Source organism: Homarus americanus, unplaced genomic scaffold (genome assembly GCF_018991925.1).
Source record: "Homarus americanus isolate GMGI-L3 unplaced genomic scaffold, GMGI_Hamer_2.0 scaffold26351, whole genome shotgun sequence".
Lineage (NCBI taxonomy): Eukaryota > Metazoa > Arthropoda > Malacostraca > Decapoda > Nephropidae > Homarus > Homarus americanus.
The window spans coordinates 7,879,237-7,905,330 of NW_024724368.1; the positions used below are offsets into that span (position 1 = coordinate 7,879,237).

General features: G+C 42.3%; 1 protein-coding gene across 1 annotated transcript; it reads right to left on the bottom strand.

The window, feature by feature from the left end:
* Positions 1-1,340: 1,340 nt before the first annotated feature.
* On the bottom strand, positions 1,341-2,441 carry LOC121864289. The gene has a single exon (XM_042363376.1). The coding sequence runs from the start codon at positions 2,439-2,441 to the stop codon at positions 1,341-1,343; it is 1,101 nt and encodes a 366-aa protein (XP_042219310.1).
* Between the last annotated feature and the right edge of the window lie 23,653 nt (positions 2,442-26,094).

The window sequence follows — 26,094 nt, forward strand, 5'->3', positions numbered from 1 at the left end:
TATATATGTATATATATATATATATATATTTATTTATTTATTTATTATCGTCCCAGCTTTGAACCACTATACTGCCCCCCTTTAAGTGAGGCGCAAACAAAGAGACTTGTACTGTACCGCCGCTGTCGTAATATTACCACATTTATTACACCTTCAACATTATATTATTATTACTGAGTGAAGTGTGGGGGGTTTACCTGCCCGCAGTAACTGATGAAGCTGTTGGAAAGTTATTTAATTTGAGGAATCAATAGTGAGGTGTATTATTTACGAGGGGTTATTTTTGGGTGTCCAGCGCTTGTCTGTCTCAGCCGTCTCTTATCGACTGGACCAAATGGGTAGAGCGAAGAACTGTGTAGTGTAAGTTGCCTGAGTTTACTGCCCGAGGTATTTATTTTGTCGGAACTTACGTAATGGTGAGAGGAAGAACTTGACATATAAACCGCCAGTCAGGTGGTTAAGGATATTTAGACTCTTCACGTAGTACTCGAACATTATAATTCGGTCAAACCTGTTGAATACAATTCATTTAGTATTTCAAATAAGTCATACATAGGCACTCCTACATAAATGTTTAATCCAATATATATTTACATAACAATCATGGCTATGTAATTAGTCTAATCTTAACACTTACAATGAGTACTCAATTTGCCATATTTCTATATTGTCACACTGATCAATGGACACAGTCTACCTGTGTACACAATAAGTACCAGTTAAACTTACGTGTTGAAAGTCTAGAGAGAAGCCAGGGTAGGTGTTGACTCTAAGATATGGGTAGCTATACTGAAATGCCCACCCTATAGCCTGGCCCCCTGGCTGGTCAGCTATGGCTGAGTCAGGTGATTATAATTATACATAAACAAACTCCCTTCACACCCTCCAACCTCCTTCTGGGCCTCTCATCTTCAACCATCTCAACACTCTACATACTGTATACGGGCAGGCACACCCAATAAACATGACATGACTTACAGCCTAACATATTATTTGTTTATGTGTTTGCTGCTTGCGGTAACACCCATTCCGTTGAGCGTTCACGCTCAAAACCATGTCAGGCCTTTGATACTTAATGCTTTGTCACGTTCTTGTGACCATGCTGCCCTCAGGCTGATGGTATTCAACTTTAATTTTGTCACATTCTTGTGACTATGCTGCCCTCAGGCTGGTGGTATTCAACTTTAATTTTGTCACGTTCTTGTGACCATGCTGCCCTCAGGCTGATGGTATTCAACTTTAATTTTGTCACGTTCTTGTGACCATGCTGCCCTCAGGCTGGTGGTACTTATCAGCTCCTTAGGATATCTCGGTCCTTTGACGTTCGGACATCACCATCTTCATGTGTGGATACCCAATTCATTCTCCTGGCCGACTCCGTCAACCCTTTCCATTGCTCCCTCCAACAAGCATAAATTTGTCATAGGTCGCAACATTGTGGACGTCGTCGTCTTAACCACTGCCTGTCGAACAAGTCCATCCTCGCCAGCCTTGACTTCCATCACTCGACCAAGGTGCCATTTATTGCGTGGACTATTTGCTTCTGCTATAATGATTAGGTCACCAGGGCGAAAGTTGCGCCGTGGTCTGAAATGTACTTGTCGAGTTCTGAGTTGAGGGAGGTACTCCGTCAACCAGCGCTTCCAAAATTGATCTGCAAGGTACTGGACATGCTTCCACCTTCTGTGGTATGATTCGCCTATTGACCTTCCACCTAAGGGAAGATTACCCTTTTGACTTAAGTGCAAAAGATCAGCAGGAGTGAGAGCCTTTGGTTCATTTGGAGTGTTTGGAACCGGGGTGATTGGCCTCTCGTTAACTATGGCTTCCACTTCACAGAACAGTGTTTGCAGACGTTCATCGTCTAAAACTTGTGAGCCCACAATCGCCTGCAGAACCTTCTTTACTGTGCGAATCTGCCTTTCCCATACTCCCCCCATGTATGGGGCAGCTGGTGGATTGAAGACCCAGTCAATATCTGCTTTCAGTAAGGCACCTCTGAGTCTGTCATCTTGCTCCCAACTTTTCACTTCCAGTTTGAGCTCTTTGGCTGCCCGTACCATGTTTGTCCCATTATCCGACCTAATACGCTCTGGTGTACCTCTGCGTCGTGAGAACCTTGTTATTGCGTTGAGGAAGGCATCTGCGTCTAATGAGGCCAAGACTTCTAGATGAACAGCCCTAATAGTTAGACATGTAAACAGACATCCCCAGCGCTTAACCTGTTTCCTCCCTACCTTGATAATGAATGGACCAAAACAGTCCGTTCCAGTGTAAGCAAATGGAGCCTTTCCAGGAGTGACACGATCTATTGGTAAGTCAGCTTGCCTTTGATGCCGACTTCTCCAGTTGTTCCGTCGGCACACTACACAGCGTCGTATGATTCTATCAAGCAAGTGTCTGCCCTGGGGAATCCAATACCTTTGCCTCACACACGCCATCGTGTGTTCTCGTCCGGCATGTCCGGCTCTCTCTTCGTGCATCTCCCGCACTATGATTTGGTGATGTGGTGGTCTCTAGGCAGCAAGATTGGCTCCTCACCACTTCGCCCAAGAAGGGTTCCTTTAATTCTTCCCTTTGATCTGAGCAACGTTCGCTCGTCCAAGTAAGGTTCCAGTTTATATAGCTTATTGTCCTTCGGCAGCTCACCCTTTATGACAGTTTGGATTTCTTTCTCATAAGCCTCTTTCTGCACCAATCTTATAATTGCCTGCTCAGCCGACTGTAGTTCCTCAGTGCTTAGCCTCTTCAGTTTGAGGTGCAGGTCTGCGGTCCTTGTACTGGACCCAAGCTACCAAATGAACCTTTTAATCCATGCCACCCCTTTCACCAAGCAGTACCATGATGAGTACCTGAGCCACAGTTTGGCGAGGGACCACTTTGACTGCTCGCTCACTGCCAGAGCAACTACAGATCTCTGGTGTACTTCTCATTTCACCTCCAGTAAGACGTTCAGAACTGCTGGCAGTTCCTTTCCCTTTGGCCACCGTTCTTCAACACTGAGTAGAAAGTCAGGACCTCGTATCCACCGAAATCCTGCAACCAGGTCCAGGACAGGTAATCCCCTAGTTGCATCATCTGCTGGGTTCAGCGATGTGCCGACATGTCTCCACTGGTCACTTCTTGACAGCTCTTGTATGACTGCTATCCTGTTGGCTATAAATGTTTGAAATCGTCTGCTCGAATTGGCGATGTACTGCAAGACTAGCATGCTATCCGTCCAAAAATAAGATTCGTGTATGGTCATGGTCATTTCTCGGCGAATCGTTTGATCAGCGTTCACTGCCAAGACAGCTGCATAAAGTTCCAGCCTTGGTATTATCAGTTGCTTGAGTGGGGCCAGCTTGGCCCGTCCGTACACGAAAGAGCACTGGATACTTCCGCCAGAGTCTACCATTCTCAGATAGGTCACCGCACCGTAAGCAGCCTGTGATGCATCGCAGAAGGTGTGCAACTGTGCTGAGATGATTTCTTTAGCACATGCTGTTTTTAGGCATCTGGGTACACTTAATTTCCCTAGGTTGGCCAGTTCTCCTATCAGGTGCTCCAGGTCGTGTGATTAACAGCCCACAAAGGTTCGTCTCACCCTAATCGACGCCTGCATTCACACTGAAATAATATTTAAGCCCTGATGATGAATGGGGCCACGAACCCCAGTGGGTCATAAATAGAACTGACCAGGCTTAGTACTCCTCTCCTGGTCGCTGGCCTTGAGTTTGATTGCACCTTGATGGCGAGCTGATCACCTTCCAGGAGCCACCTAACCCCCAGGGCTCGCTCCAATGGCAATTTGTCTTGCCTCAGATCAATTTCCTTCAGTGCATTTTGCCTCTCCGGTGGTATGGTAGCCAACACTCCTTTGTGATTACTGGCCCACTTAGTTAACCGAAATCCTCCACACGCCAACAGTCTTCGAAGCTGACACGCTATCATTGATGCTTCATTTGATGAGTCCAGCGACATGAGCAGGTCGTCAACCTAGAAGTTGACTTCCGCTTGCGCCACCATGTCGGGAAACTCGGATATGTGGTCTTGAAATGTGCGCCGGAGAGTGTAAGTTGCACACGAAGGGCTCCACACGCCACCAAAGATGTGCACCTTCATCCTGTAAGTTACTGGCTCTCTACTCAGGTCCCCATTCTCCCACCAGAGGAATCTTAACGCATCTCAATGTTCTGGTGCTACATGGATTTGATGGTACATAGCCTCCACATCTGCCATGATGGCTGTAGTTTCTTGGCAAAACCTAAACAGGACTCCAAGTAATTTTGTTGTTGAAGTCTGGACCTTGTAGTACCTGGTCGTTCAGCGATGTCCTTTTGTGTTTGGCTGCACAGTCAAAAGTCAAAAACTATGCGTACTTTGTTTGGCTTATTTGGGTTCAACACCGGGTGATGAGGCAGATATCAGAGCAGTCCAGTATCTGACTCCAACTGGCACTTAGGCACTGATTCAGCATATCCTTCATCAAGCAGTTTATTTATTTCCTCTACGTATCCTTGTCGCAGCCGTGCGTCCTTGGATAGTCTCCTTCGAAGCCCATCTAGTCGACGCTCCGTCACGGCCTTGTTGTTTGGGAAATTGGTAATGACCATTAGTTTTGAAGCCTGTCTCTGACCATAGCCTCAACACTCTTTTGTCCTCAAGTGAATGAGCTGCTGACTGCAAGGCTCCTGTGTCCCCACTTTCCAGCTCCCAAAAAAGCTTAACTTGTCTTTCCAGACGGGTTTCATGACTCACGACAGTTTCGGTCATCAGGCATCCTGACATGCAAACACCTTGTGCATCTTGGTGCCCCACTGGTCCATTCACTGTCCAACCCGGTCACGTTTTTATGGCGAATGGCATTCCATCCCTTCATGCTCTGACCTCCAAGGATACCAGGGCCTGTGGCACATCTTGTCCTATCAGAATTTCTATGCTGTTGCTCTGCAATTCTGGTAATTCCACACCTCGCAGATGGGTCCACCTTGAGATATCACTTGTGTTCGCTACAGAGTTGTGCAGCGTTGTGGAGAAATTTTGTATAAAGAGTACTTTCGGGATAAGTATGGTTCTGCCTCGTTTCATGCCTGCGCCAACCACTTCTAGATCTACCTCCGCTGACTCGAGTATCATCTCTTGGGCAAGTGTACCCATGGTTACCAGGGTAGGTGTCCCTTTCACCCTTAGTTTCTGTGCCAGATCTTTGGTGCAATGCGACCTGTCGCTGCCTGAGTCCAAGAGAGCTAAAGTTCTGATGTGATTTCGTTGGTGTGAGTCCTTTCCCCGAATCTTCACACTCACTATGGGCAGTACAATCTTGGCATTTTTCGTCGATAGTCAGATGTCGCTTTCGCAGCTGTATGGGTTTTCATGGCCGTCCTTTGTCCCTGTAGCATAGACATGGCCTATTTTTCCGGCCATGTACGAACTGTCGTTGGCTTTCTGGGCCATGCCACCATCAGAGGTGCCTGCCATTGACTCCTGTTTCACGAGACCTTGAAAATTTCGCTTTACGCCACCCTTGCGTGTGTTTGACATACTTGCAGTCAGTGCCTCCCTTCGTTCTTGATGCAACAGTCTAGAATGCTTCTCTTTGCACCCATCAGTGCCACACCTGAAGCGTGACCAACACTCAGCAACAAGGTGGCCCACTCTCAGACACAAGAAACAACAACATAATCTTTTTACCCTCTCTAACCTCTCCCTCACTGACATGCTCCTTAATTTGTCGCACCCTGCTAATCCATGTGCTCTGGAACACACTGGGCACGAGCCTTTTCCAGAGCTTGTTTCTCCTCCATTGCCTTTCACTTCACTGATAGTCACTAGGCCCACGGCACGTTTGCTTGACGATGATCCTTCTGGTCTTTTCTTACTTCCTTCTTGACTGTCCTCGCTTGATAGCAGAGCCATGTCATCCATCGTCACCGCTTTCTCCTCCAAATATAGCGCTAACCACTTCACCAGCCCCGTTCTGCGTCCTGTCGACTTCTGATAATTCCGTACATCATTCACACAGCATTCCCTCAATTTGGGGGGAAGCTTAATCACCAGCGTTCTGAAGGTCTGCCTTGATTCAAGTTCAGACATCAAGTTCAGATTCTCCAGATGGCTTACTGCACCCCATAGCTGAGATGCCAGTTTTCGCAGCCCTTCGTCGTCTAACGCCCCCACTGAGCGAACGTCTATGAGCCTTTTCACCAGCTGGTCCGCATATGCATACTTATCTCCAAACCTTGCCTCAGGATCTTGATTGCCTTGTTGTAGGCTCGGTCTGGCTCTAGATAGTCGCATCCCATGATTGCTTGATGTAACTCTTCTCCTTCACAAGCATCCATGAGCAGTTGGTACTTGTACTTCTCTGGCACGGCCGCATTTGTCATGTATCGACGGAAGGCATGCATAAAGGTCCAAAACTCCGCCCGACCTTGTCCTTTAAACTTGGGAAGGGTGGCTTGCGGCATGCGCATCGTAGCCACTAACTCTCTTATTTCTTCACCCTTCTCTGATTCTCCCTGTGGATGCATAATTGTGACTTGAGGCGCTTTGTTTGCAAGCATTGGCGGTAAAGACGATGACATTTTCTCGACATTGACTGATGCCTGTTGCTGGGCTTCCTGTACTATTGGCTTCTCATAATTGCTGGAGTTCTCTGTCGAAGGCTGTGAGCTGTCACTTCTTCGTGTTAGTGCTGATGTCTCTTGACCCGCCACCATTCCAGTGTGCATCGTTTTCATCCACCCTGCCTTAAGCTCTCGCAAGGCTCGGTTTACTTCATCCGACGCTGCCTCAGCTCTGGCCACTGCTTGTTGATAATACAATTCCCTACTGTGACCTTCCCGTGGATTTCCTGGTATTGCAAGCTCATATCCTGTTTCACCACTCTCTGATTGTACCTCGGCGGGCGGATCCATTGTCATTAGGTCAAAATGTTTGCTTCTATCTAGGTCTGACTCTCCTTCCATGTCATCAATATACCCAATCTCCAACATCTTGCTTATTCAGGTAATTTGAATTGCGTTCGTTTCCACCACTCTTAAATCAAGGCACGTTCGTGTGCCTCGTCTTACACTCGCACCTGATATCATTACAGACTTTACATTGATATTTGGGTTATTTACAAAGCAATATCACTTCAGCTAATTGTGTTCTGCACTTACGTCAGACAACAATAATTACATGTGTTTTCATTCTCATATGCACTACACTGGGAGTGATGAAGATCATCCAGACAAGACTATTTTCTGGACTAACCAGGTTTAACTATTATCGATGCGAGAAGTATACGGACGTTGCGCTGCACTTCTCGCCTCTGGATACACACACATCCACACCCACACACTCGTCCCTCGAGTGACGCGTGTTGGTGAGCCAAGCTACACTAAGAGTGGCTGAGCTCACTCTGACAACATTATTTTCTTCAATAACAAAAGGTTCAAATATTATCGTCACTATAAATCCACTGGCGTTGCACTGTAATCCGTGGCACTGGGAACACGCGCACACTCACGCGCATCCCTCCAGTAGGTTGAGTTGAGTTGACCTTGGTTACTCTGCTGCCCGCGCCTTGGTTCAAGCTAGCACTGCTACACAGTAGACATCACGTTTGACTGTAACCGCCAGTCAGGCGGTTAAGGATATTTAGACTCTTCACGTAGTACTCAACATTATAATTCGGTCAAACCTGTTGAATACAATTCATTTAGTTTTTCAAATAAGTCATACATAGGCACTCCTACATAAATGTTGAATCCAATATATATTTACATAACAATCATGGCTATGTAATTAGTCTAATCTTAACACTTACAATGAGTACTCAATTTGTCATATTTCTATATTGTCACACTGATAAATGATGCAATGGACACAGTCTACCTGTGTACACAATAAGTACTAGTTAAACTTACGTGTTGAAAGTCTAGAGCAGTGGTTCTTAACCTTTTTTGAGTCACGGACCCCTTTGAGAATCTGGTGAAAGCTATGGACCCCCTCCCTAGAAAAATACACATAAGCACAACCTTGCATGCATTGAATATACTTTATTTTATTGAAAATACATTGCCTCATACAGTGTATGACATACACAAAGTATAGTGAATATAAATGTTAAATTTTTATCTGACCTCGGACCCCCTGAAGCTCATCCATGGACCCCAGGTTAAGAACCCCTGGTCTAGAGAGAAGCCAGGGTAGGTGTTGACTCTAAAATATGGGTAGCTATACTGAAATGCCCACCCTATAGCCTGGCCCCCCGGGCTGGTCAGCTATGGCTGAGTCAGGTGATTATAATTATACATAAACAAACTCCCTTCACACGCTCCAACCTCCTTCTGGGCCTCTCATCTTCAACCATCTCAACACTACATACTGCATACGGGCAGGCACACCCAATAAACATGACATGACTTACAGCCTAACATATTATTTGTTATGTGTTTGCTGCTTGCGGTAACAGTCTATATCTGGTGAACTGTGTTTACCTTATACATCCAGGGTCAGTATTAACATATTGTCAGTCCTGCCACGTGACCTGACTTGTTTAGTTGTATTTTTCCGTGTATTTTTTTTTGTGCTGCGTCGATTATTGGCCATGTGTTATTAAACTGTGTCATATAAGAAAAAAAAATAAGTGCGTCGATATTATTGGCCATGTGTTATTAAACTGTGTCTGGTCCACCACAACCTTTATTAGAGCCTTCCTTGTTTGTACCCTTAGCTGCGCGGCCCTCCTTATGTAATGGTGTCTGTGTGAGCGCGCGCGAGTGTACCTTAATATGTTTTCATTATGTGCTCGACTGACTACTGCTGAGAGAAGTTGACCATAATAATACGCGGCTGTACATTATATAGCGAAATATGACTTCTGAGTACCAGCTTCCTCGGGACCTTGTTCTTATTCAGTCTTAACCCCCACCTAACTTCTTATGCGTACTAATAAGAACTTTCATCATTTCCCAGAAATTGTGAAGGTTTCGAGGGACAGGAGATATATTTTGGCCGGCGTCCAGGGGAACACTGTGGCTATGACTTAATGCATAGCTTCCCTTCACTGCCTGATTAATGACTCCGCTAAACTGAAAAACCCGTCAATACCAGGTCTGCACGGTCAGCTCGGCCAGGCCAACAAGAACGGCGGGTGCCAGGGGAAGGTCAGGATACCAGATCTGGCCAGTAGGCGGAGGGCACACTGTAGATGGGTCATGAGAGCCTTGGCAGGAGGTGGAGGGGTCGGAAGGAAGCTAGGAGAAAGTGTTGGAGGGTCAGGAGGTGAGGGGAGCCAAAACAGGTGATGGAGGGTCAGGGGAAGTTGAGGGGAGCCAAGACAGGTGATGGAGGGTCAGGGGAAGTTGAGGGGAGCCAAGACAGGTGATGGAGGGTCAGGGGAAGTTGACGGGAGCCAAGGCAGGAGATGGAGGGTCAGGAGAAGGTGAGTGGAACCAAGACAGGTGATGGAGGGTCAGGAGAAGGTGAGGGGAACCAAGACAGGTGATGGAGGGTCAGGAGAAAGGGGGGGGGGTACTAGGATAGAAGTAATGGTAGGAGGTGAGGGAGTTTTTAGTTTAACAGTTTGCCTATTCTGAGTAATTCAGTCAGGTCTTGACACTGAGGGTGGTATCACTTCTCACTGCCACGCAGGACAGAGGTTCGTACACAAAGAAATACATCATATTCATTAACAGTATATATAGGTCAGAGTCATGTGGGTAATGTCACTGTTCACTCCCATGCAGGACAGAGGTTCGTACACAAAGAAATGATCATATTCATTAGCAGTATATATAGGTCAGAGTCATGTGGGTGATGTCACTGTTCACTGCCATGCAGGACAGTGGTTCGTACACAAAGAAATGCATCATATTCATTAGCAGTATATATAGGTCAGAGACTGAGAGTCATGTGGGTGGTGTCACTGTTCGCTGCCTTGCAAGACAGTGGTTCATATACATTGGACGTCATATTCTAATTGAAGACTGTTATAATCAGTGTGGGCTAGCAAATTTGGGATAAACAGCAAGAATGTCCTCAAGCACCCCCCCGGTTCAATGTAGTAATTACAAAGTTCATGATACAATAAGCCAGGTGGCCTGAAGTCTTTGACAGTGTCACATTCAATAATATAGTGTTCAAGTGTATGCTTTAAAGGTTTATCACAAAGTTTACATGCTGAGTGTTCCGGTATGGGTACAGCGTTACTAACTTGCCAGATGTGTCTGTTTCCTAGCCTAATTGTGGCCACGACTACATCACATTGTCTGGTTCTGTCCTTATGCTGGCCATACCGGTACCTCTTGTCACAAAATTTGTCATATTTACTAGTGCTACAACTGCCAGGTCTCTGCATTTCTCAGTTCTTCTAGATCAGGGTTCATGATTCTGACTTGAATGTTTTTAAGTACAGCATTGGACAGGCCAAGGTCACGGTCAACATTTTCTTTCTTACATGCCTCATTGGCCAGTCTATCAGCATGGTCATGGTACCTAATTCCAACATGGGACGGAATCCACACAAATTCGATACGAGAGTTGTTCTCATTGGCAGTTATCACATTTCTTTTAATATCACACACAACTTTAGGCTTAGAACCTGACGGGCTGTTCATTGATTTCAAAGCACTTTGAGTCACAGAATATCACCCCACCTCCATTTTCTTTAAGGTAGTTTGTAGCTAATTAGATTCCAGTTAGTTCAGTTTGTTCTGTGCTGGCCCAGTTGTTCAGCCTTTGCTTGTTTGACACTATCATCTCTTTTCCTTTATATATTACAATTGCACAGCCTGTTCTACCTGTGTTTGTCTGCACAGAACCATCAGTAAAGCATAACATTCACTTGAATTAATACTCTCTTTGTGTCTGTTAATAGTTTCTATTGTGACACATCTCATCACATCGGTGTTTAACATTTGCTTACTACCAACAGGAGTGTAATTAATAGGAACTGATATGTCCAGCCAAGGAGGAATGGCATTAATGGGTTCGTCTGGGGTGATTGGGACATTCAGTTTAAAGAGATCTGCAACACTTATGAAGCCACGCCCAGAAGAGTCTTTTGTTAGCGAAATAGTCAGGATTACTTAGATAAAACATTAATTCAGTTTGAGGTGTAGTTTGGGGACCATTGTTCTTCAAAACTTTGACACAAAACATGGTATTAAGTAGAGCTATCCTCTCAGATAGGGAGGGCAGCCCGAGCTCTTTCCTCATGTTTACAATTCTGGTTGATTTTGGGCATCCTAGAATGATGCGCATGGCTTCGTTTTGCACTACCTCAAGGCTGTTGAGTTGGTTAGGCAGAATAGTCACAAGATGGAGAGCATGATAGTCAACTACAGAACAAATGAAGTGAAGATAAAAAGTACGAGCATAGGTGATGTTAATTCCATAGCCCTTGCCAACAAGGGTTCTGAGGGGTTTAATGCACTGAATTAGTTGGGCACGAAGGTTGCCGACAAATTCCAAGATATTTATAAGAGCTACATAGTTCCAAGGGCATGCTGTTAATGTTAAAGTAAAGAGGCAGAGGGCGAGCAGGACGAGGATTGAGGACCCTCGTCTTGTCAACAGATATTATGAGACCACATTCCACAGTCCTCCGAGCAAATACATCCAGTAAGGCCTGAGCCTGGTCTGTGTCATAATGTAGATATTAGCAGCATTGCATATTACAGCCTCGTTTGGCTGAACTGGAATGTCAGCAATAAGCTTGTGCATCAGTATATTAAAGAGCATAGGACTTAACACTCCTCCCTGAGGCGTGCCAAGCTCAAATATTCTCATTCTGGCACTTTTGACTCCCCTAAACAGAACACTGGCATACCTGTTGGACAGATAACCCTTTATCCATGTCAGGAGGTTACCTTGGATACCAAAATTAGCTAGTTGCTCAAGTATAATGTCTCTGCATCAAAGGCTGATTTAAGGTCTATGAAGGCTCTTTGTGTCTTATCTTTTGAGAAAACAAGATATTCTGCAAAGCATGTCTGTGTGCTGTGCCCGGGCATGAACCCACACAGATTAGGGGCCAGTTTGTCTTGAGGAGCAATTCAGGATTGTGGGATTGCTGGGAGAAGGTGAGGGGAATCAGGGCAGATGGAGGTGTTAGGTGAGGGGAGGCAGAGCAGATGTTGAATGTGAGGGAGAGTCAATAAAGGAATCTGGGACTCCGTAAAAACGAGGGTGGAGCACCAGCTGGAGGAGGGCGGTGAGAAGAGGTAAGGGAACGCTGTGTTGTGAGGGAAGGAGCAGGACGGTACGCCAAAGGTTCTTACGGTGAACATTCTTTAAACTGAAGATGTAAAAATTCCCCAGCTTGGTTGGTTTGACTTAGATTACTGAACTAACTACCAAAACAATATCATAATTGTAGTGTTACGAGTTGGGGATTTAGAAACTGGTTTAGAATATAGTTAAAAGTCTACCCAGATCCCAACAGGCAACAACAATAAAAAAACTAAACAAACAAAGACAATCGGTCTATAAAAGGGTAGACAAAGGATGCGAGTTTTTGTGGTGTATAATAAAGTACCATAAATTCCTTAACAAAATATCCAGTGTTCTATAATTTACCCTTAACCATACTTAACTTAAACATACGCAACATTGGCTTAATAGTATATACATATTTATACAACATACAACAATCTGAAGCAAGTGGAGGTGGGAGGTAATATAGGGTTACAAATACTCAAGTGTGGTGCTGAAGTGTCTGACGAGTAGGGCTGAGTATTGAAGAAGATGGTAAGTAGTCACTGTGCCGTAGGTTTCCAGGATAGGTGATCCAAGTGTGGTCACTTCCCAGAGTGAACTGCACTCTCCTCGATCCGGAGCTGATGAGGAAGAGTTGGAGGAGGTGACGCAACAACCAGGATATAGAGAAAGGAAACCCGGAGTGGTGACTAAGATTAGTCATACTCGGGTTTCGTCCCTAGATGGCGTTGCTCGGTAGTGCTGGGTAGTTAGATCATGACACAATAGATGGCGTAGTTCGTAATAGTAGGATCAACCTTAATTAGATCCGTTTATTTAACACCACAGTTAGGGACAGAATTTTTCAAAAGATTTTCTAAAAAAAATATAATTTTTATCTATTATTATTATTTTTATTATTATTATTTTTATTATTATTATTATTATTATTATTATTATTATTATTATTATTATTATTATTATTTTATTTTTTATTTATTTATTTATTCATTTTATTTATTTGTCTCTTAACTGCTGGCAAGTGAACCATCTAGTTCTGGCAAAGTCTTAGTATTAACTGAGTAAGTGCGTCTTAGGTAACAACTAATATTCAACGTATGATCTCTTGGGAATCAAAACTTGGGATTTTGGTTCAGTTGACAGTAAGACTGTCCAAGGAGTTCACACTAGAGTACAGGTTTAAGCATTATGTATTTCAAAGGGAAGATTGAGATGCATTGTGAAATAAAGAGACTTTTACATACATTTAAAACGTACACACACGCGCGCGACGCACTTAATATTCAATATATACTGTAGTTGCTCTGAGATGCGCGTGTGTTAAAGCAGGGAGATGGGACGGTGGGGAGCAGAGAGGAGTGATGTAAAAGTCAGAGAGGGAGTCGTGCAGAGACAAATTAATTTACACTCGTAAATTTGATAAGAAATTAGCGTAATGTAAGGAAGAAATTGATATGAAGAAGAGTTTTGACATATTGATTATGTAGTTTAGGTTTGAGGCGTGTTGCGTCGGTGGTGTAGAGAGCAAGAAGGAAAGGGTGAAGAGAAGAGAGTGAGGGAGCGTAATGGGGAGAGCAGGGAGGAGTAACAGGAGACAAAGGCAAGAGCGTGTTTTATATAATCTCCGGCCCAGCCAAGTTCTCCACAGAGCCAACCTTAACCGAGTCAGCAGGTGGTAGAGGCCAGCTGTGTTGCCAGGCCCGCCACTCTGACCCCGCCTCTCATTACACCATAAATTAGTTCTCACTTATGCTTCTTGAATACGCTCACCACAGCTTAACTTGTCACACATAAATAGGTAACCTTCCTTTATATTAAAACCGAAATTACGTACTATAAATTGTTTTAGTTATCACACAGAAACTCCTGGTACTGTTATAGGTGTGCGAATGTGAAACCGTGGCCATGTCGAATCCCTAACTCGTTCTGACAGACCAGTGGCTTCTCACCCATTGGAAACCTTATTCTCTCATCAATAGTGTTTTAAATGACGGTTTGAGAAGTTCTGTTGGGGGTTTAAAAGGTTGTTAATATTAGTCTTTTTTTGTTGTAATTTTAATGTTGCATGATTTTTTTAAATAAACTTTGTAACCATGTGGGGAATGATGCAAACACAGACCATTAGTCAAAAAGTGACTCGCAATTAAACTACGTTAGAGTGATACGTCATAAAGCCCAGTATCCATATTTGTTTTCATCTAGCACGTATATCCTGACATGAGTTACCACGTTGTCACTATTTCACCAACCACGAATTACCGCTTTCGCATTATTTCATTTATCATGAATCATAATGTCAGCACAGGTGCGGCGGCCGAGTGGATACAGCCCTTGTATCCGTCCTAAGGGTTCCTGGTTCGATCTCGGGGTACTCCCAGACCTCCCAACTGAAAATGAGTACCTAACTTTACCCATTGAGTAAATGGAGGCGGCCACGCTGCCTCCTTGCGTACCTAAGGCTGAGTATAAAGTGTGCTGTACACTGTCCGTAACGAGCATTCATGCCTATGTTACTCACTTTCACTTTCAGCATGTACCCCTTGTTCCTCCTTCCCAGATCCGCGAGACCGAATAAAGGACTATATACGTGGATCAAAGGTCTTTATGCCAATAACACAGTCATTTAACATTAAAATCATAATATGCAATTTTACAGACCGTTTACTGTGATGGAGTTAAAGTAACTCCCCAGGTTGGAGTGTAGGGGAAAAAGGGTTGGCTATGAATCATCCATAGAGTTGTGTGCATCCTTTATTTGTGGTGATGGAGTCTAGGCCACGGACAAAGCTTTGCAACTGTAATAAGTTATACGAATGACATATTGAAACAGCCAGATTTTAAAATTTGAACATGATAAATTTTGAATGTCTTTTATTATTAATTACGCTTTCAGAATTAGCACATGATCATTGATCAGGAGTTTGTGTTAACACCATTTACATCTTAGGATTGTCATCATCCTTGTCTCTATTGAATCTGTCATGTGTATAGTTAGGTTTATACAATGTACGTTGTATTTCACATTCAGCAGTAGTACATATGCTAATGCACAGTTTCAGACAGTGCCTCTTTAATCCTTATTTAGAGGATATTCTTTTAAGTTTAGATAGTGGACACATAATGGGACATTTTCTTGGAAATCTGCATATTTATTGCACTTTGTGGATGCCTTTGGGGTATTGAGGTAAAAGACTGTCTCCCCACCTGAAGGACACTGTGGCTCCTAGCAACCGGTACTCTCTTTCCCCCTTCCCTCCCCTTACCCACCAGCCCAAGCTAGCAGCCCTGGTTCCTGGAAGGACCCAGTATAGCAGGGGCAGGCGCAGTCAACCGCTGTATCCAGGGGAGCCCAGGGCCCTCCCACAGCCCCGCCCACCAATACACTTCAACAATATTCGGTTTTAGGGAGGGAACGAATCTTGTTTGATGTCTAAAAGGTATATGATGTAAACCGGTTCGTCTGACCAAGTGTTTAAATCTCACCCTGGAAGGAGCAAAGCTGTAAAGACTTAAGTCATGTCCGGACAGAAAAAACACCAGCGCCAAGGTGTGCGTCAAGGACAACAAATGTAGGCAAAGTAGGAAAAGTTACTCAGGAGCATAGTGATGACATATAACGACTGGGGCGGCAGAAATGATGACTGGGGAGGGGAAGTGATAATGGAACGGGGTAGCGATGACTGGAGCCAGGTAACGATGACTGAACAGGGTTGTGGTGACTGAACAAGGTAGTGATAACATGACTGATGGTTGGATCAGGGCGAGGGTGACAAGTGAGACTGGTGACCTAAAAGTATTATTCCTCTTGATGACAATGTGAAGTAGGGATTGTTCCGAGGTACTGTGTGTACGAGGGGGAGTCCGTACACACACACTCACACACACACAAAGGAGATAGAAGGAGGGAGAGAGCGTCACAGGGGAAGCAGGAGGGAACCGGGGGATAAAGAGGAAGCGAGGGAGAGAGAGGGAGGAGATTGGTCGCGCTTCACCGTGTTGTCCATTACCAGTTCCGTGTGGGGCCGTTTGAACTAATGGATCCCCAGATGTATAATTTATGGCGTAGCTGTGTGTGACCTGGTGCTGCTGCCTCCTCCACTACTCGTGTATCTTGTGTACCTGGACGCTTCCACCTGGTCCTATAGTACCAGTAATTCATCGTTGTTTCCACGTGAGAAGCCTATTATTATTATGATAGTCGTTGTGTGTGTGTGTGTGTGTGTGTGTGTGTGTGAATAAAAGGTAATGGGGGTGATAGAGTGAGAGTCAGACGTGAGGTGCGGTGCGTTTAGTCAGGCGTGTTAGGAAATTCTTGGTTGTTGATTTTTAATTAGCTAGTACGATACAACAACTAATGTAGAGCGTTTGAAGTAATGACTTGTCAAACGTCCAGCTTGTTTCCACATTTCTCGTCACAAAGGCTGCTGTCAGTTATACTCTGAGGAATTAGTTTAATAATTTTTTCTCGATTATTTATTTAACTGATAATTGCTTCTTCCTTCTCATTTTTTCAATCGCTGCTTCAGACAGTTTTTATTTTTTTATTTTAAAGGAAGGAAGGAAGGAGTCAGAATGGTAGGTGTATTCCTGACCTCTCGTATGTCTATGGGAAAGGGTCGCGGAAAGGGGACGTGATTGCTGCCCGTATCATCATTGGGTATGACTTTGCTTGGGAGATTGGTATCCCCGCATCCCCTGAGCAACGCTCTTGTGCATTATGCAGAAGACCCGACATCCGCACCCTTATCCACTACCTCCTAAGATGTCCCCACACACAACGCTTCCGTGACGCCTGCTGGACCACCACTACACGACCCCCTGACGGAGACACGATGATCCTCCCCATACTGGCCAGATACTATGTAAATAACATTGATTATGTGTTAAAGGAATATCCTTCCTTCCTTAGGCTTTAGTAAGCCCCTTTATAATATTTATACTGTATATACTTGTCACACTTGCCAGATGCTTCTGGTGTTATTGTACAGGGGTACCTAGTGACAGCACTAGGATCCCGCTTCCTCTATCAAGGAATAAACAATTGAAATTGAAATTTAATTGGTAGGTGTATCATCTCTATTATCCCACCATGAAGCTCTGAGTGGGGTGGGGGGAGCTAAGCGTGGGGCCTTGTGACGAGCTAGGGAACCCAAAGTAAGTCACTCTGTATCTAATTTGATTGTGTGAGCCAACCACGATCACTTCCTCGGACTGAATATAATTTTTTATTTATTTATTATTATTTTTTTGCCATAGTTTTCATAATTACTGTATATACACACCTTGTCGTCAGATGTTCCTCATGAAGGTTCAGGGTCGTATTGTGTACAGGGGGGTGAAGAAGAGTGTTTTTAAGGGTGGCAGACGAGGTGGTGGCACGGGGTGGGGGATGAATCTGGCATGCGTCGAGTTCTCACTCCACTTGGTTGCGTCATAGGGGGGTGTTAGGAGACAGCACGTGGCTTCAATGGTGCGCTGTGCCTGCCTCTACTTACATCACCTCCTTACCCAGGCCACCTGCACCCCTCACCTCTCTCACTTTGTGCTCGTAAATTTCTTGGCACGTTTAAATTGCCAGTGTGAACGTGTCGCACATGTGTAGTGATATACATGTGGGGCCGGTTCATAGTCTGTGACGTTAAGGAAAATAGTTTTTGACTCGTTGACTTTTTATCACGTGTGTGTGTGTGTGTGTGTGTGTGTGTGTGTGTGTGTGTGTGTGTGTGTGTGTGTGTGTGTGTGTGTGTGTGTGTCTGTGTGTGTGTGTGTGTGTGTGTGTGTGTGATAATAATAATGTAATTAACGGTTTATTGAAAGAGCTTGGCAGCCAGAAGGCTGAAAATATACAGTTACATATTTGGGGAATGGGTTACGAATTACAAATAATATACAAGTAACATAAGTGACACAAATAAGACATATAATAACTAGATGGGGAAAAGCTCAAACTACAGTTGTGTGTGTGTGTGTGTGTGTGTGTGTGTGTGTGTGTGTTTTATTCTTAGACCAGACGTTTCCACAGCATAACAATTTTCTCTTGGAAGAATCTTGTCTGTTTCGCAGCCAGAATAAAATTGAAAGACCCCAGTGCCCAGAGTTATAAAGTAAAAATATACACACACACTGAGAGAGAGAGAGAGAGAGAGAGAGAGAGAGAGACACGTTGTCAACATTAAATACTGATACTCAGTTCCCTCCCCACTGCGGACTTCTATGCAGAATTTTTCTTAAGCAATTTCTGTGCGGCTGTAAGGAGAAGTCACTTGAAACTTTAGCAATAATATCCCGTCAGACGCAGATGTCCACCACAATATTTTCGATACTCGGCTTCTTACGACACAAGTTTTCTCATACAGAGTCCTGGTCGTCCAATACATATTAAGTCTTTATTGTGTTCTATTGGTGAAGGCGGAAGGGAAATGAGGTTGACTTCTCCCCCAGCTTTCATCCGTCCTCCGCATGTCTGTGTTACGTGTTATATACTATGATGCTCCTCAAATGAATTTCCAACACGAATAAAAAAATGTTGGTTGCAATTTTTCCGTCTTGGGGCTCTGATAAACAAATGTTATTCAATACTTGTTCAAAAACTTGGCGTAAGTGTCATGTGCCAAAGTACTCAAGCTTTAACGTATTAGCTTATGTGCTTCAGCTGCTGGGAGTAAGCAGTTAAAAATGTACAGTACTGGTCACCTGTTGCTTTATATCACCAGTGACGTAAAACAGTTAATAGCTAGCGCGAGTCCTGCCTTTATAGTTGATGGGAGTGTGTGTAGTAGTTAATTTTAATGTGTTTCACATAATTCCTTGTGACGCTCACATTTGTACCTGAATATGTTTGGTCGGTCTCTCGGTGCGGCAGAATGATCCATATATCTCCTAACTCTGACTTCCACTGTATTTTCCATACACTTTGTCCTTTTAACCGGTGTTCTCGGAATTAACTCATTTATCATTGAAAATTTTAGTAATTAGATGAGGAATGGATTTAGACGAGCTATGAATTTATTTTTAATTAAATACACTCATAAAAAGAATTATATACCGGTATGTTAAGAACTTGATATTGAATAAAAAAATATTACAATTTATAATTTTAGACTGGCTGTTTCAAGTACAGTGTTTTGAATTTACTGAAACAAAGCGGGACATTATATTATTTCCAAGGATGGGATAGGTTATGCAGTAGTCCCCGGGAGTGAAACTTAAGATTCGTATATCCTTGTAAGTTTCCCTGAGGTTGTGCCCAGTGAATCACCGGCACGCTGTTTGCTTCATCAACCTGTATTTGTGATTTTTTTGTGTGTGAGAATTGTATTTACCTTGTATATGTTACAGTGTGTGATTGTGTTGCCAAGTGGTGTGATGAGCTTGTGTTGAGTTTTATTTTTGTTGTTATTAAGTTGTGTGTTTTTAGTTTAACAAATTTATTGGCAAAGCTTGTAGTACAGTTTGCCTATTCTGAATAGTTCAGTCAGGTCTTGACACTGAGAGTGGTATCACTTCTCACTGCCACGCAGGACAGAGAGGTTCATACACAAAGAAATACATCATATTCATTAACAGCTATAAATGTATAGAGGTCAGATTCATATGGGTAATGTCACTGTTCACTGCCATGCAGGACAGAGGTTCGTACACAAAGAGATGCATCATATTCATTGACTATACATATATGTACACACACATACAAACATATACATATATACATATACATATATACACACATACACACACATATACACACATACATACATATACGTCGGTCAGATTCATGTGGGTAATGTCACTCTTCACTGCCATACAGGACAGAGGCTCGTGCACAAAGAATGCATCATATTCATTGACACTATATATAGGTCAGATTCATGTGGGTAATGCCACTGTTCACTGCCATGCAGGACAGAGGTTCGTACACAAAGAAGGAAATACATCATATTCATTAGCAGTATATATAGGTCAGTGGATCACATACATTGGAGTCATATTCTAATTGAAGACTAGTCAGTGTGGGCTAGCAAATTTGGGATAAACAGCAAGAAAGTCCTCAAGAACACCTGATTCAATGAAGTAATTACATAGTTCAAGATACAATAAGTCAGGTGGCCTGAAGTCTTTGACAGTGTCACATTCAATAATATAGTGTTCAAGTGTATGCTTTAGAGGCTTATCACAAAGTTTACATGCTGAGTGTTCCGGTATGGGTACAGCGTTACTAACTTGCCAGATGTGTCTGATCCTAGTCTAATTCTGGCCACTACTATATCACATTGTCTGGTTCTGTCCTTATGCTGGCCATACCGGTACCTCTTGTCACAAAATTTGTCATATTTACTAATGCTACAACTGTGTGTAAAAGTGTTCAGATGTAAGTGTATAAATGTTCAGTTGTATGATGTAAGTGTATGAATGTTCAGTTGTATGATGTAAGGTATAAATGTTCAGTTGTATGATGTAAGTGTATGAATGTTCAGTTGTATGATGTAGGTGTATAAATGTTCAGTTGTATGATACAAGTGTATGATGGTTCAGTTGTATGATGTATGTGCATGAATGTTCAGTTGTATGATGTAAGTGTATAAATGTTCAGTTGTATGATTTAAGTGTATGAATGTTCAGTTGTATGATGTAAGTGTATGAATGTTCAGTTGTATGATGTAAGTCTAAAAATGTTCAGTTGTATGATGTAAGTGTTTAAATGTTCAGTTGTATGATGTAAGTGTATAATGTTCAGTTGTATGATGTAAGTGTATAATGTTCAGTTGTATGACGTAAGTGCATATGTTCAGTTGTATGATGTAAGTATGAATATTCAGTTGTATGATGTAAGTGTATATGTTCAGTTGTATGATGTAAGTATGAATATTCAGTTGTATGATGTAAGTGTATAAATGTTCAGTTGTATGATGTAAGTGTATAAATGTTCAGTTGTATGATGTAAGTGTATAATGTTCAGTTGTATGATGTAAGTATGAATATTCAGTTGTATGATGTAAGTGTATAATGTTCAGTTGTATGATGTAAGTGTATAATGTTCAGTTGTATGATGTAAGTATTAATATTCAGTTGTATGATGTAAGTGTATAATGTTCAGTTGTATGATGTAAGTGTATATGTTCAGTTGTATGTAAGTGTATAAATGTTCAGTTGTATGATGTAAGTGTATAATGTTCAGTTGCATGATGTACTGTAAGTATGAATATTCAGTTGTATGATGTAAGTGTATAATGTTCAGTTGTATGATGTAAGTGTATATGTTCAGTTGTATGATGTAAGTGTATAAATGTTCAGTTGTATGATGTAAGTGTATAATGTTCAGTTGTATGATGTAAGTATGAATATTCAGTTGTATGATGTAAGTGTATAATGTTCAGTTGTATGATGTAAGTGTATAATGTTCAGTTGTATGATGTAAGTATTAATATTCAGTTGTATGATGTAAGTGTATAATGTTCAGTTGTATGATGTAAGTGTATATGTTCAGTTGTATGTAAGTGTATAAATGTTCAGTTGTATGATGTAAGTGTATAATGTTCAGTTGCATGATGTAAGTATGAATATTCAGTTGTATGATGTAAGTGTATAATGTTCAGTTGTATGATGTAAGTGTTTAAATGTTCAGTTGTATGATGTAAGTGTATAAATGTTCAGTTGTATGATGTAAGTATGAATATTCAGTTGTATGATGTAAGTGTATAAGTGCTAAGTTGTATAATATCTGTGTTCGTGGTTGATTAATGTTATGACAAGACCGTGTTGGTGGTGGGAGGCAGGGAGCTGTGGGAGGAGGACGAAGTGGTCTGCCGCCAATACCACTGTTTGAGAAGCCACATTTTTCGTACCCTGCCAACCCCGCGGAGATGTCACTCCAGCTTTCACTTGTACACGACTCCTTTGTTTAAGATGACAAGAACTGTTGCAAGAGCTGTCCGCCGCCTTGTCTCTCTCTCCTCCCCGTTAATGTTAAGCGTCGTACCCACATAGATGGCTCTCTGAGTGTGTGTGTGTGTGTATAACTGTATATTTAATAACCTGGGTCTGGAAGAGCGTTCACTGATGGTGGTGTTGACAAGGGGGAAGGGGAGATGTTTGGTTTATTGTGTAATACCGCACCTGTGACTCTTCCGGTGTTCTTATGTAACATGTGGTCAACCCCCGCTGCTGTTGATGGTCTCTCTCTCTCTCTCTCTCTCTCTCATATATATATATATATATATATATATATATATATATATATATATATATATATATATATATATATATATATTTGTTATATTTGTGTGTGTAAATAATGCTCTGTGGTGGTGTAGCACAATGGCATGGGTGTAGTTACCTCGTCTGAACTGTCAAGTAAGTAATTTGCCGTGATCATATCGACACCGGCCACCCACCCATCGGTACTTAACTTCAATGGTGTATTAAACTGGCGAAATTGATGAGTGTTCTAAATTTCGACCACGATCACATTTGAACATTGGCAACAGTGCAGCAATTATGCTTCACTTGGTATTCGCAAGAATATCATATCTGTGTTAACTTTGGCTTACCTGACGCAACCTGGTATAGGCTAATGTAGCTTAACCTAACTTATGGCTTGGGGTTAGATTTGGTAGCACGCTTTGGTTAGTCTGTCTGCATGAGTGTTGGAGATATTCTCTTTTATTCCCATTGGTAAAATAAAAAGTCTCCTCTTTGGTAGGGTATTATGCTGTTTTGTTTCCCTCAAATTCGCAGTAGTGATGAATTCAAGACACATTCAACCGTAATATTGTTTTGATTTATAATGTGTTAAATTTATAGACTATACGAAAGGTTTTACTGGCACATATTAATGGCTGATGTTCTTATTGTTGATTCTTCATTCGCACTTGGTTTAATTCCTTCTGCTTGGTGCATACATAATACGTAGTTATTCCAGTTTTAACCAGTAATGAAAGTATTCTTAAGTCTTAGTATTTCAAGATGCTTTACGTGAATTAATGGTTATGAATCGTTGATAAAACATCTAATACTAGTTGTGTGTGTGTGTGAAGATGGACTAAATAAGTTTAATAGTACGTTGATATTGGTTTACACCAGTTTTCCCGACTTTACCATTTTTGGCATGAAAGTTCGTACAGGAATGTGAGGCCTTGATGAGAACACAGACCCATGTGACGGGTAGGCAGGATGGGCTGACAGCGACTGGCAACTTTCAATTGTATTTTCCTGACATATTACCGCTGAGTTGGTTGTGTTGATGTGACTGTTGCAGGTGAACTAACCGGTCACTGTACTGGAACATCATCACCAGCGGGTATAATTATATAATATTTGTTTCTTCACATTATTAATTACAGCTTGAGTAATTACATTTGTAACAAAAGCAGAAAAAAATAATTAGACTGGTGGATGAATATGAATAATCTGTTTCTTGAAAACTTCAGTCAACTGTTTAATCCTTTGTTAAATTGAGAATTTTTGCGGCTTTGGAGGTTTTGATTTGAAATATAATACATACCGGTAGGTAGGTGCAGGCGCGGACACAGTTTCTTCAATACTTGGCACTATCTGGCATCTACTTTTGGTGGGTCGTGGAAGTTGGGGGAAAAGAGATTTCAACTTCTGTCTGCTCAAATTTTGCTTTGTATCAGTTTTTTTCTTAGTATTAATCTGACATAATCATGGAAATCAGCGTTGACCAGCTATACGAGTGAACTTATATATTGCCCACTAGGAGATGCTAGATGGTGCCAAGTGTTATTCTAGGGTCATAACTAAATATACTGTAGTCGTGATCTCCCTTATTACTTAGTGAATAACACCTTTTTCTTATTAGCAAACATGGAAGGTATAAGATCAAGTGTGACGGTAAGGGAATATCATATGATTTAAACGGCTGGTGTGGATGTAGACCTCTTGGATTGCGTAAGCTGGGGTGGGACGGGAGACGAGACGATTGCGGACGTAATGTAAAGTTTTGGATTACAATCGTACCTGGAAACTCATACCCTGGCGTTAATAATTTATTTTTTCTCTCTTTTATGCCATATTTTTTTTTTGCCTTGTATATTTCCTTTTTGTCGTTGTTGTAGGCGGGTAAGGGTGACGACAAGTACCACGTGACTCCTGCTCTGATCCTTGGACACCGTAATAAGTTTTATTTTTTAGAAAATTACATGAGTCATTTCAAATTAATATATGCGAATTTCATTAATGTTTGGATTCCGTTTTATTTTGATAGTTAACATCCTTTTATCACGCGTATGATAAGCTCAATTACCGGTACTACATGCAAATTGGCTTATAACCTGAGGGACTGCTCAGTTTGTACCCAGGACAGTATCTGGGTCCGGAACGCATGACTTGTCACCAAAACTACTGTCAACACTTGGGAATATTGCTTCGGTGATAAGTGTGTTGGTAACTGCCTTTGCTTATCAGCCACAGTGTTTGGTGGCTTAATGGCTGCTTCTGTCTTGTGAACACTAGTGCACAGCTTAGAAAATAGATACACATCTCATTGTGGAAACGTGATGACCCACTTATTTTACTCTCACTACATACCTTGGCTCTCGGTGCCTCTTGTTTTTTTCAAATATTTAAAGCACGTCCATTTCAGCTTTTGAAGAGAGGTTAAAGAGAATTATTCAAAGTTCCCAGAATCAGTGTTCACAGAAGACCCCTCCTGGTTGGCTCACCTTGGTGGATATTCAGCAGCTCCCGGAAAGAGGCCCAGCAGGGGCCCCGACCACTTGGCACAGGTGGAATAGCCCAATTAGCCTCACCTCTGAACTTTTGTGTCGACTGATCCTAAGTTATGGAAATTCCCCCGCGGTGCGGTGGTTGTCTCCTGAATGTTTACAGCCCTTAGGTGTCCCCTTCCCAGAATGTCAGCTTGAGACCTTGTTCTGGCGTCAACGTGGGCTACATTTTGATGACGTGTGCTGATAATTAGTGTCTGTACAGTTTGCTGGCAATTTATCGTCATGGTGAGTTTATATTATTATTATTATTATTATTATTATTATTATTATTATTATTATTATTATTATTATGTTAGCACAAATTTAATCCAATCTTTACCAAGTTACCACAATCAGTTGGCCTGAATAATACCTCGGCGGAACACACTTTTAACCAAAATCGGTGCAAGGTCAAATCTACAATTATGGTTCAATCTTCAGCAAAATTTCACAGTTGATCGTCCATAAGGATCACACTGAGATAACATGCACGGCATCTACTTTATACTGTATATATTCAGCAAGGTATTGCGTAGAATTGGGAACACGTTTTACAGTAGTTTACATTTCGTCTCATTTGCGAAGTTGTGATGCTGCGTGGTGGATTTTCCCCGACATGTATGTGATATTTCGTATTGGTATGATTCTGACTGCTTAAAATCAGGCTGGAAAAGTTTGATAATATTGATTAATTTTTACTCTCCAGAGACAGCTTACATTATTGTGGTCTTAAAATAGCAACGTTGCATCCCACACAGGTTTAAAAAAAATAGCCTTCCGACCTTGCAAACCCAATCCGGATGCTTTCTCTAAAATACCAATCTCGAATCTAATATTTTTTTTTGCACCTCTCATGTCAGTCATTGGGTAATTTGAAATATAATCTTTTCCAAACAGTGTGTAGACAAAGGGGAAGGATGGAAGAGAGCGGCGAGGATAAGTCCGGTGTGTCGTGCAGGCCGGGGTAAGTGGGCGATGGTGACTCGCTGAATAACCAAATTATGCTATTATGCACCGTGACGAGGGGAGAGAGGGGGCCGCGCGCAGTAAAAACCAGGGCTCATATTTCATCCTGGAATTTGCCTTGTTAGCTGTTTTAAATGACGGTGATGTTTTGTTCTTATCTATTTTATATCAGTGGAGGTCTGAGTAAAGTGAACCTTGTTAGCTGTTATAA

What these genes read in the sequence shown, in the direction of transcription:
- LOC121864289 (XM_042363376.1), bottom strand. Translation starts at nt 2,441, where the DNA reads ATGGCGTGTGTGAGGCAAAGGTATTGGATTCCCCAGGGCAGACACTTG.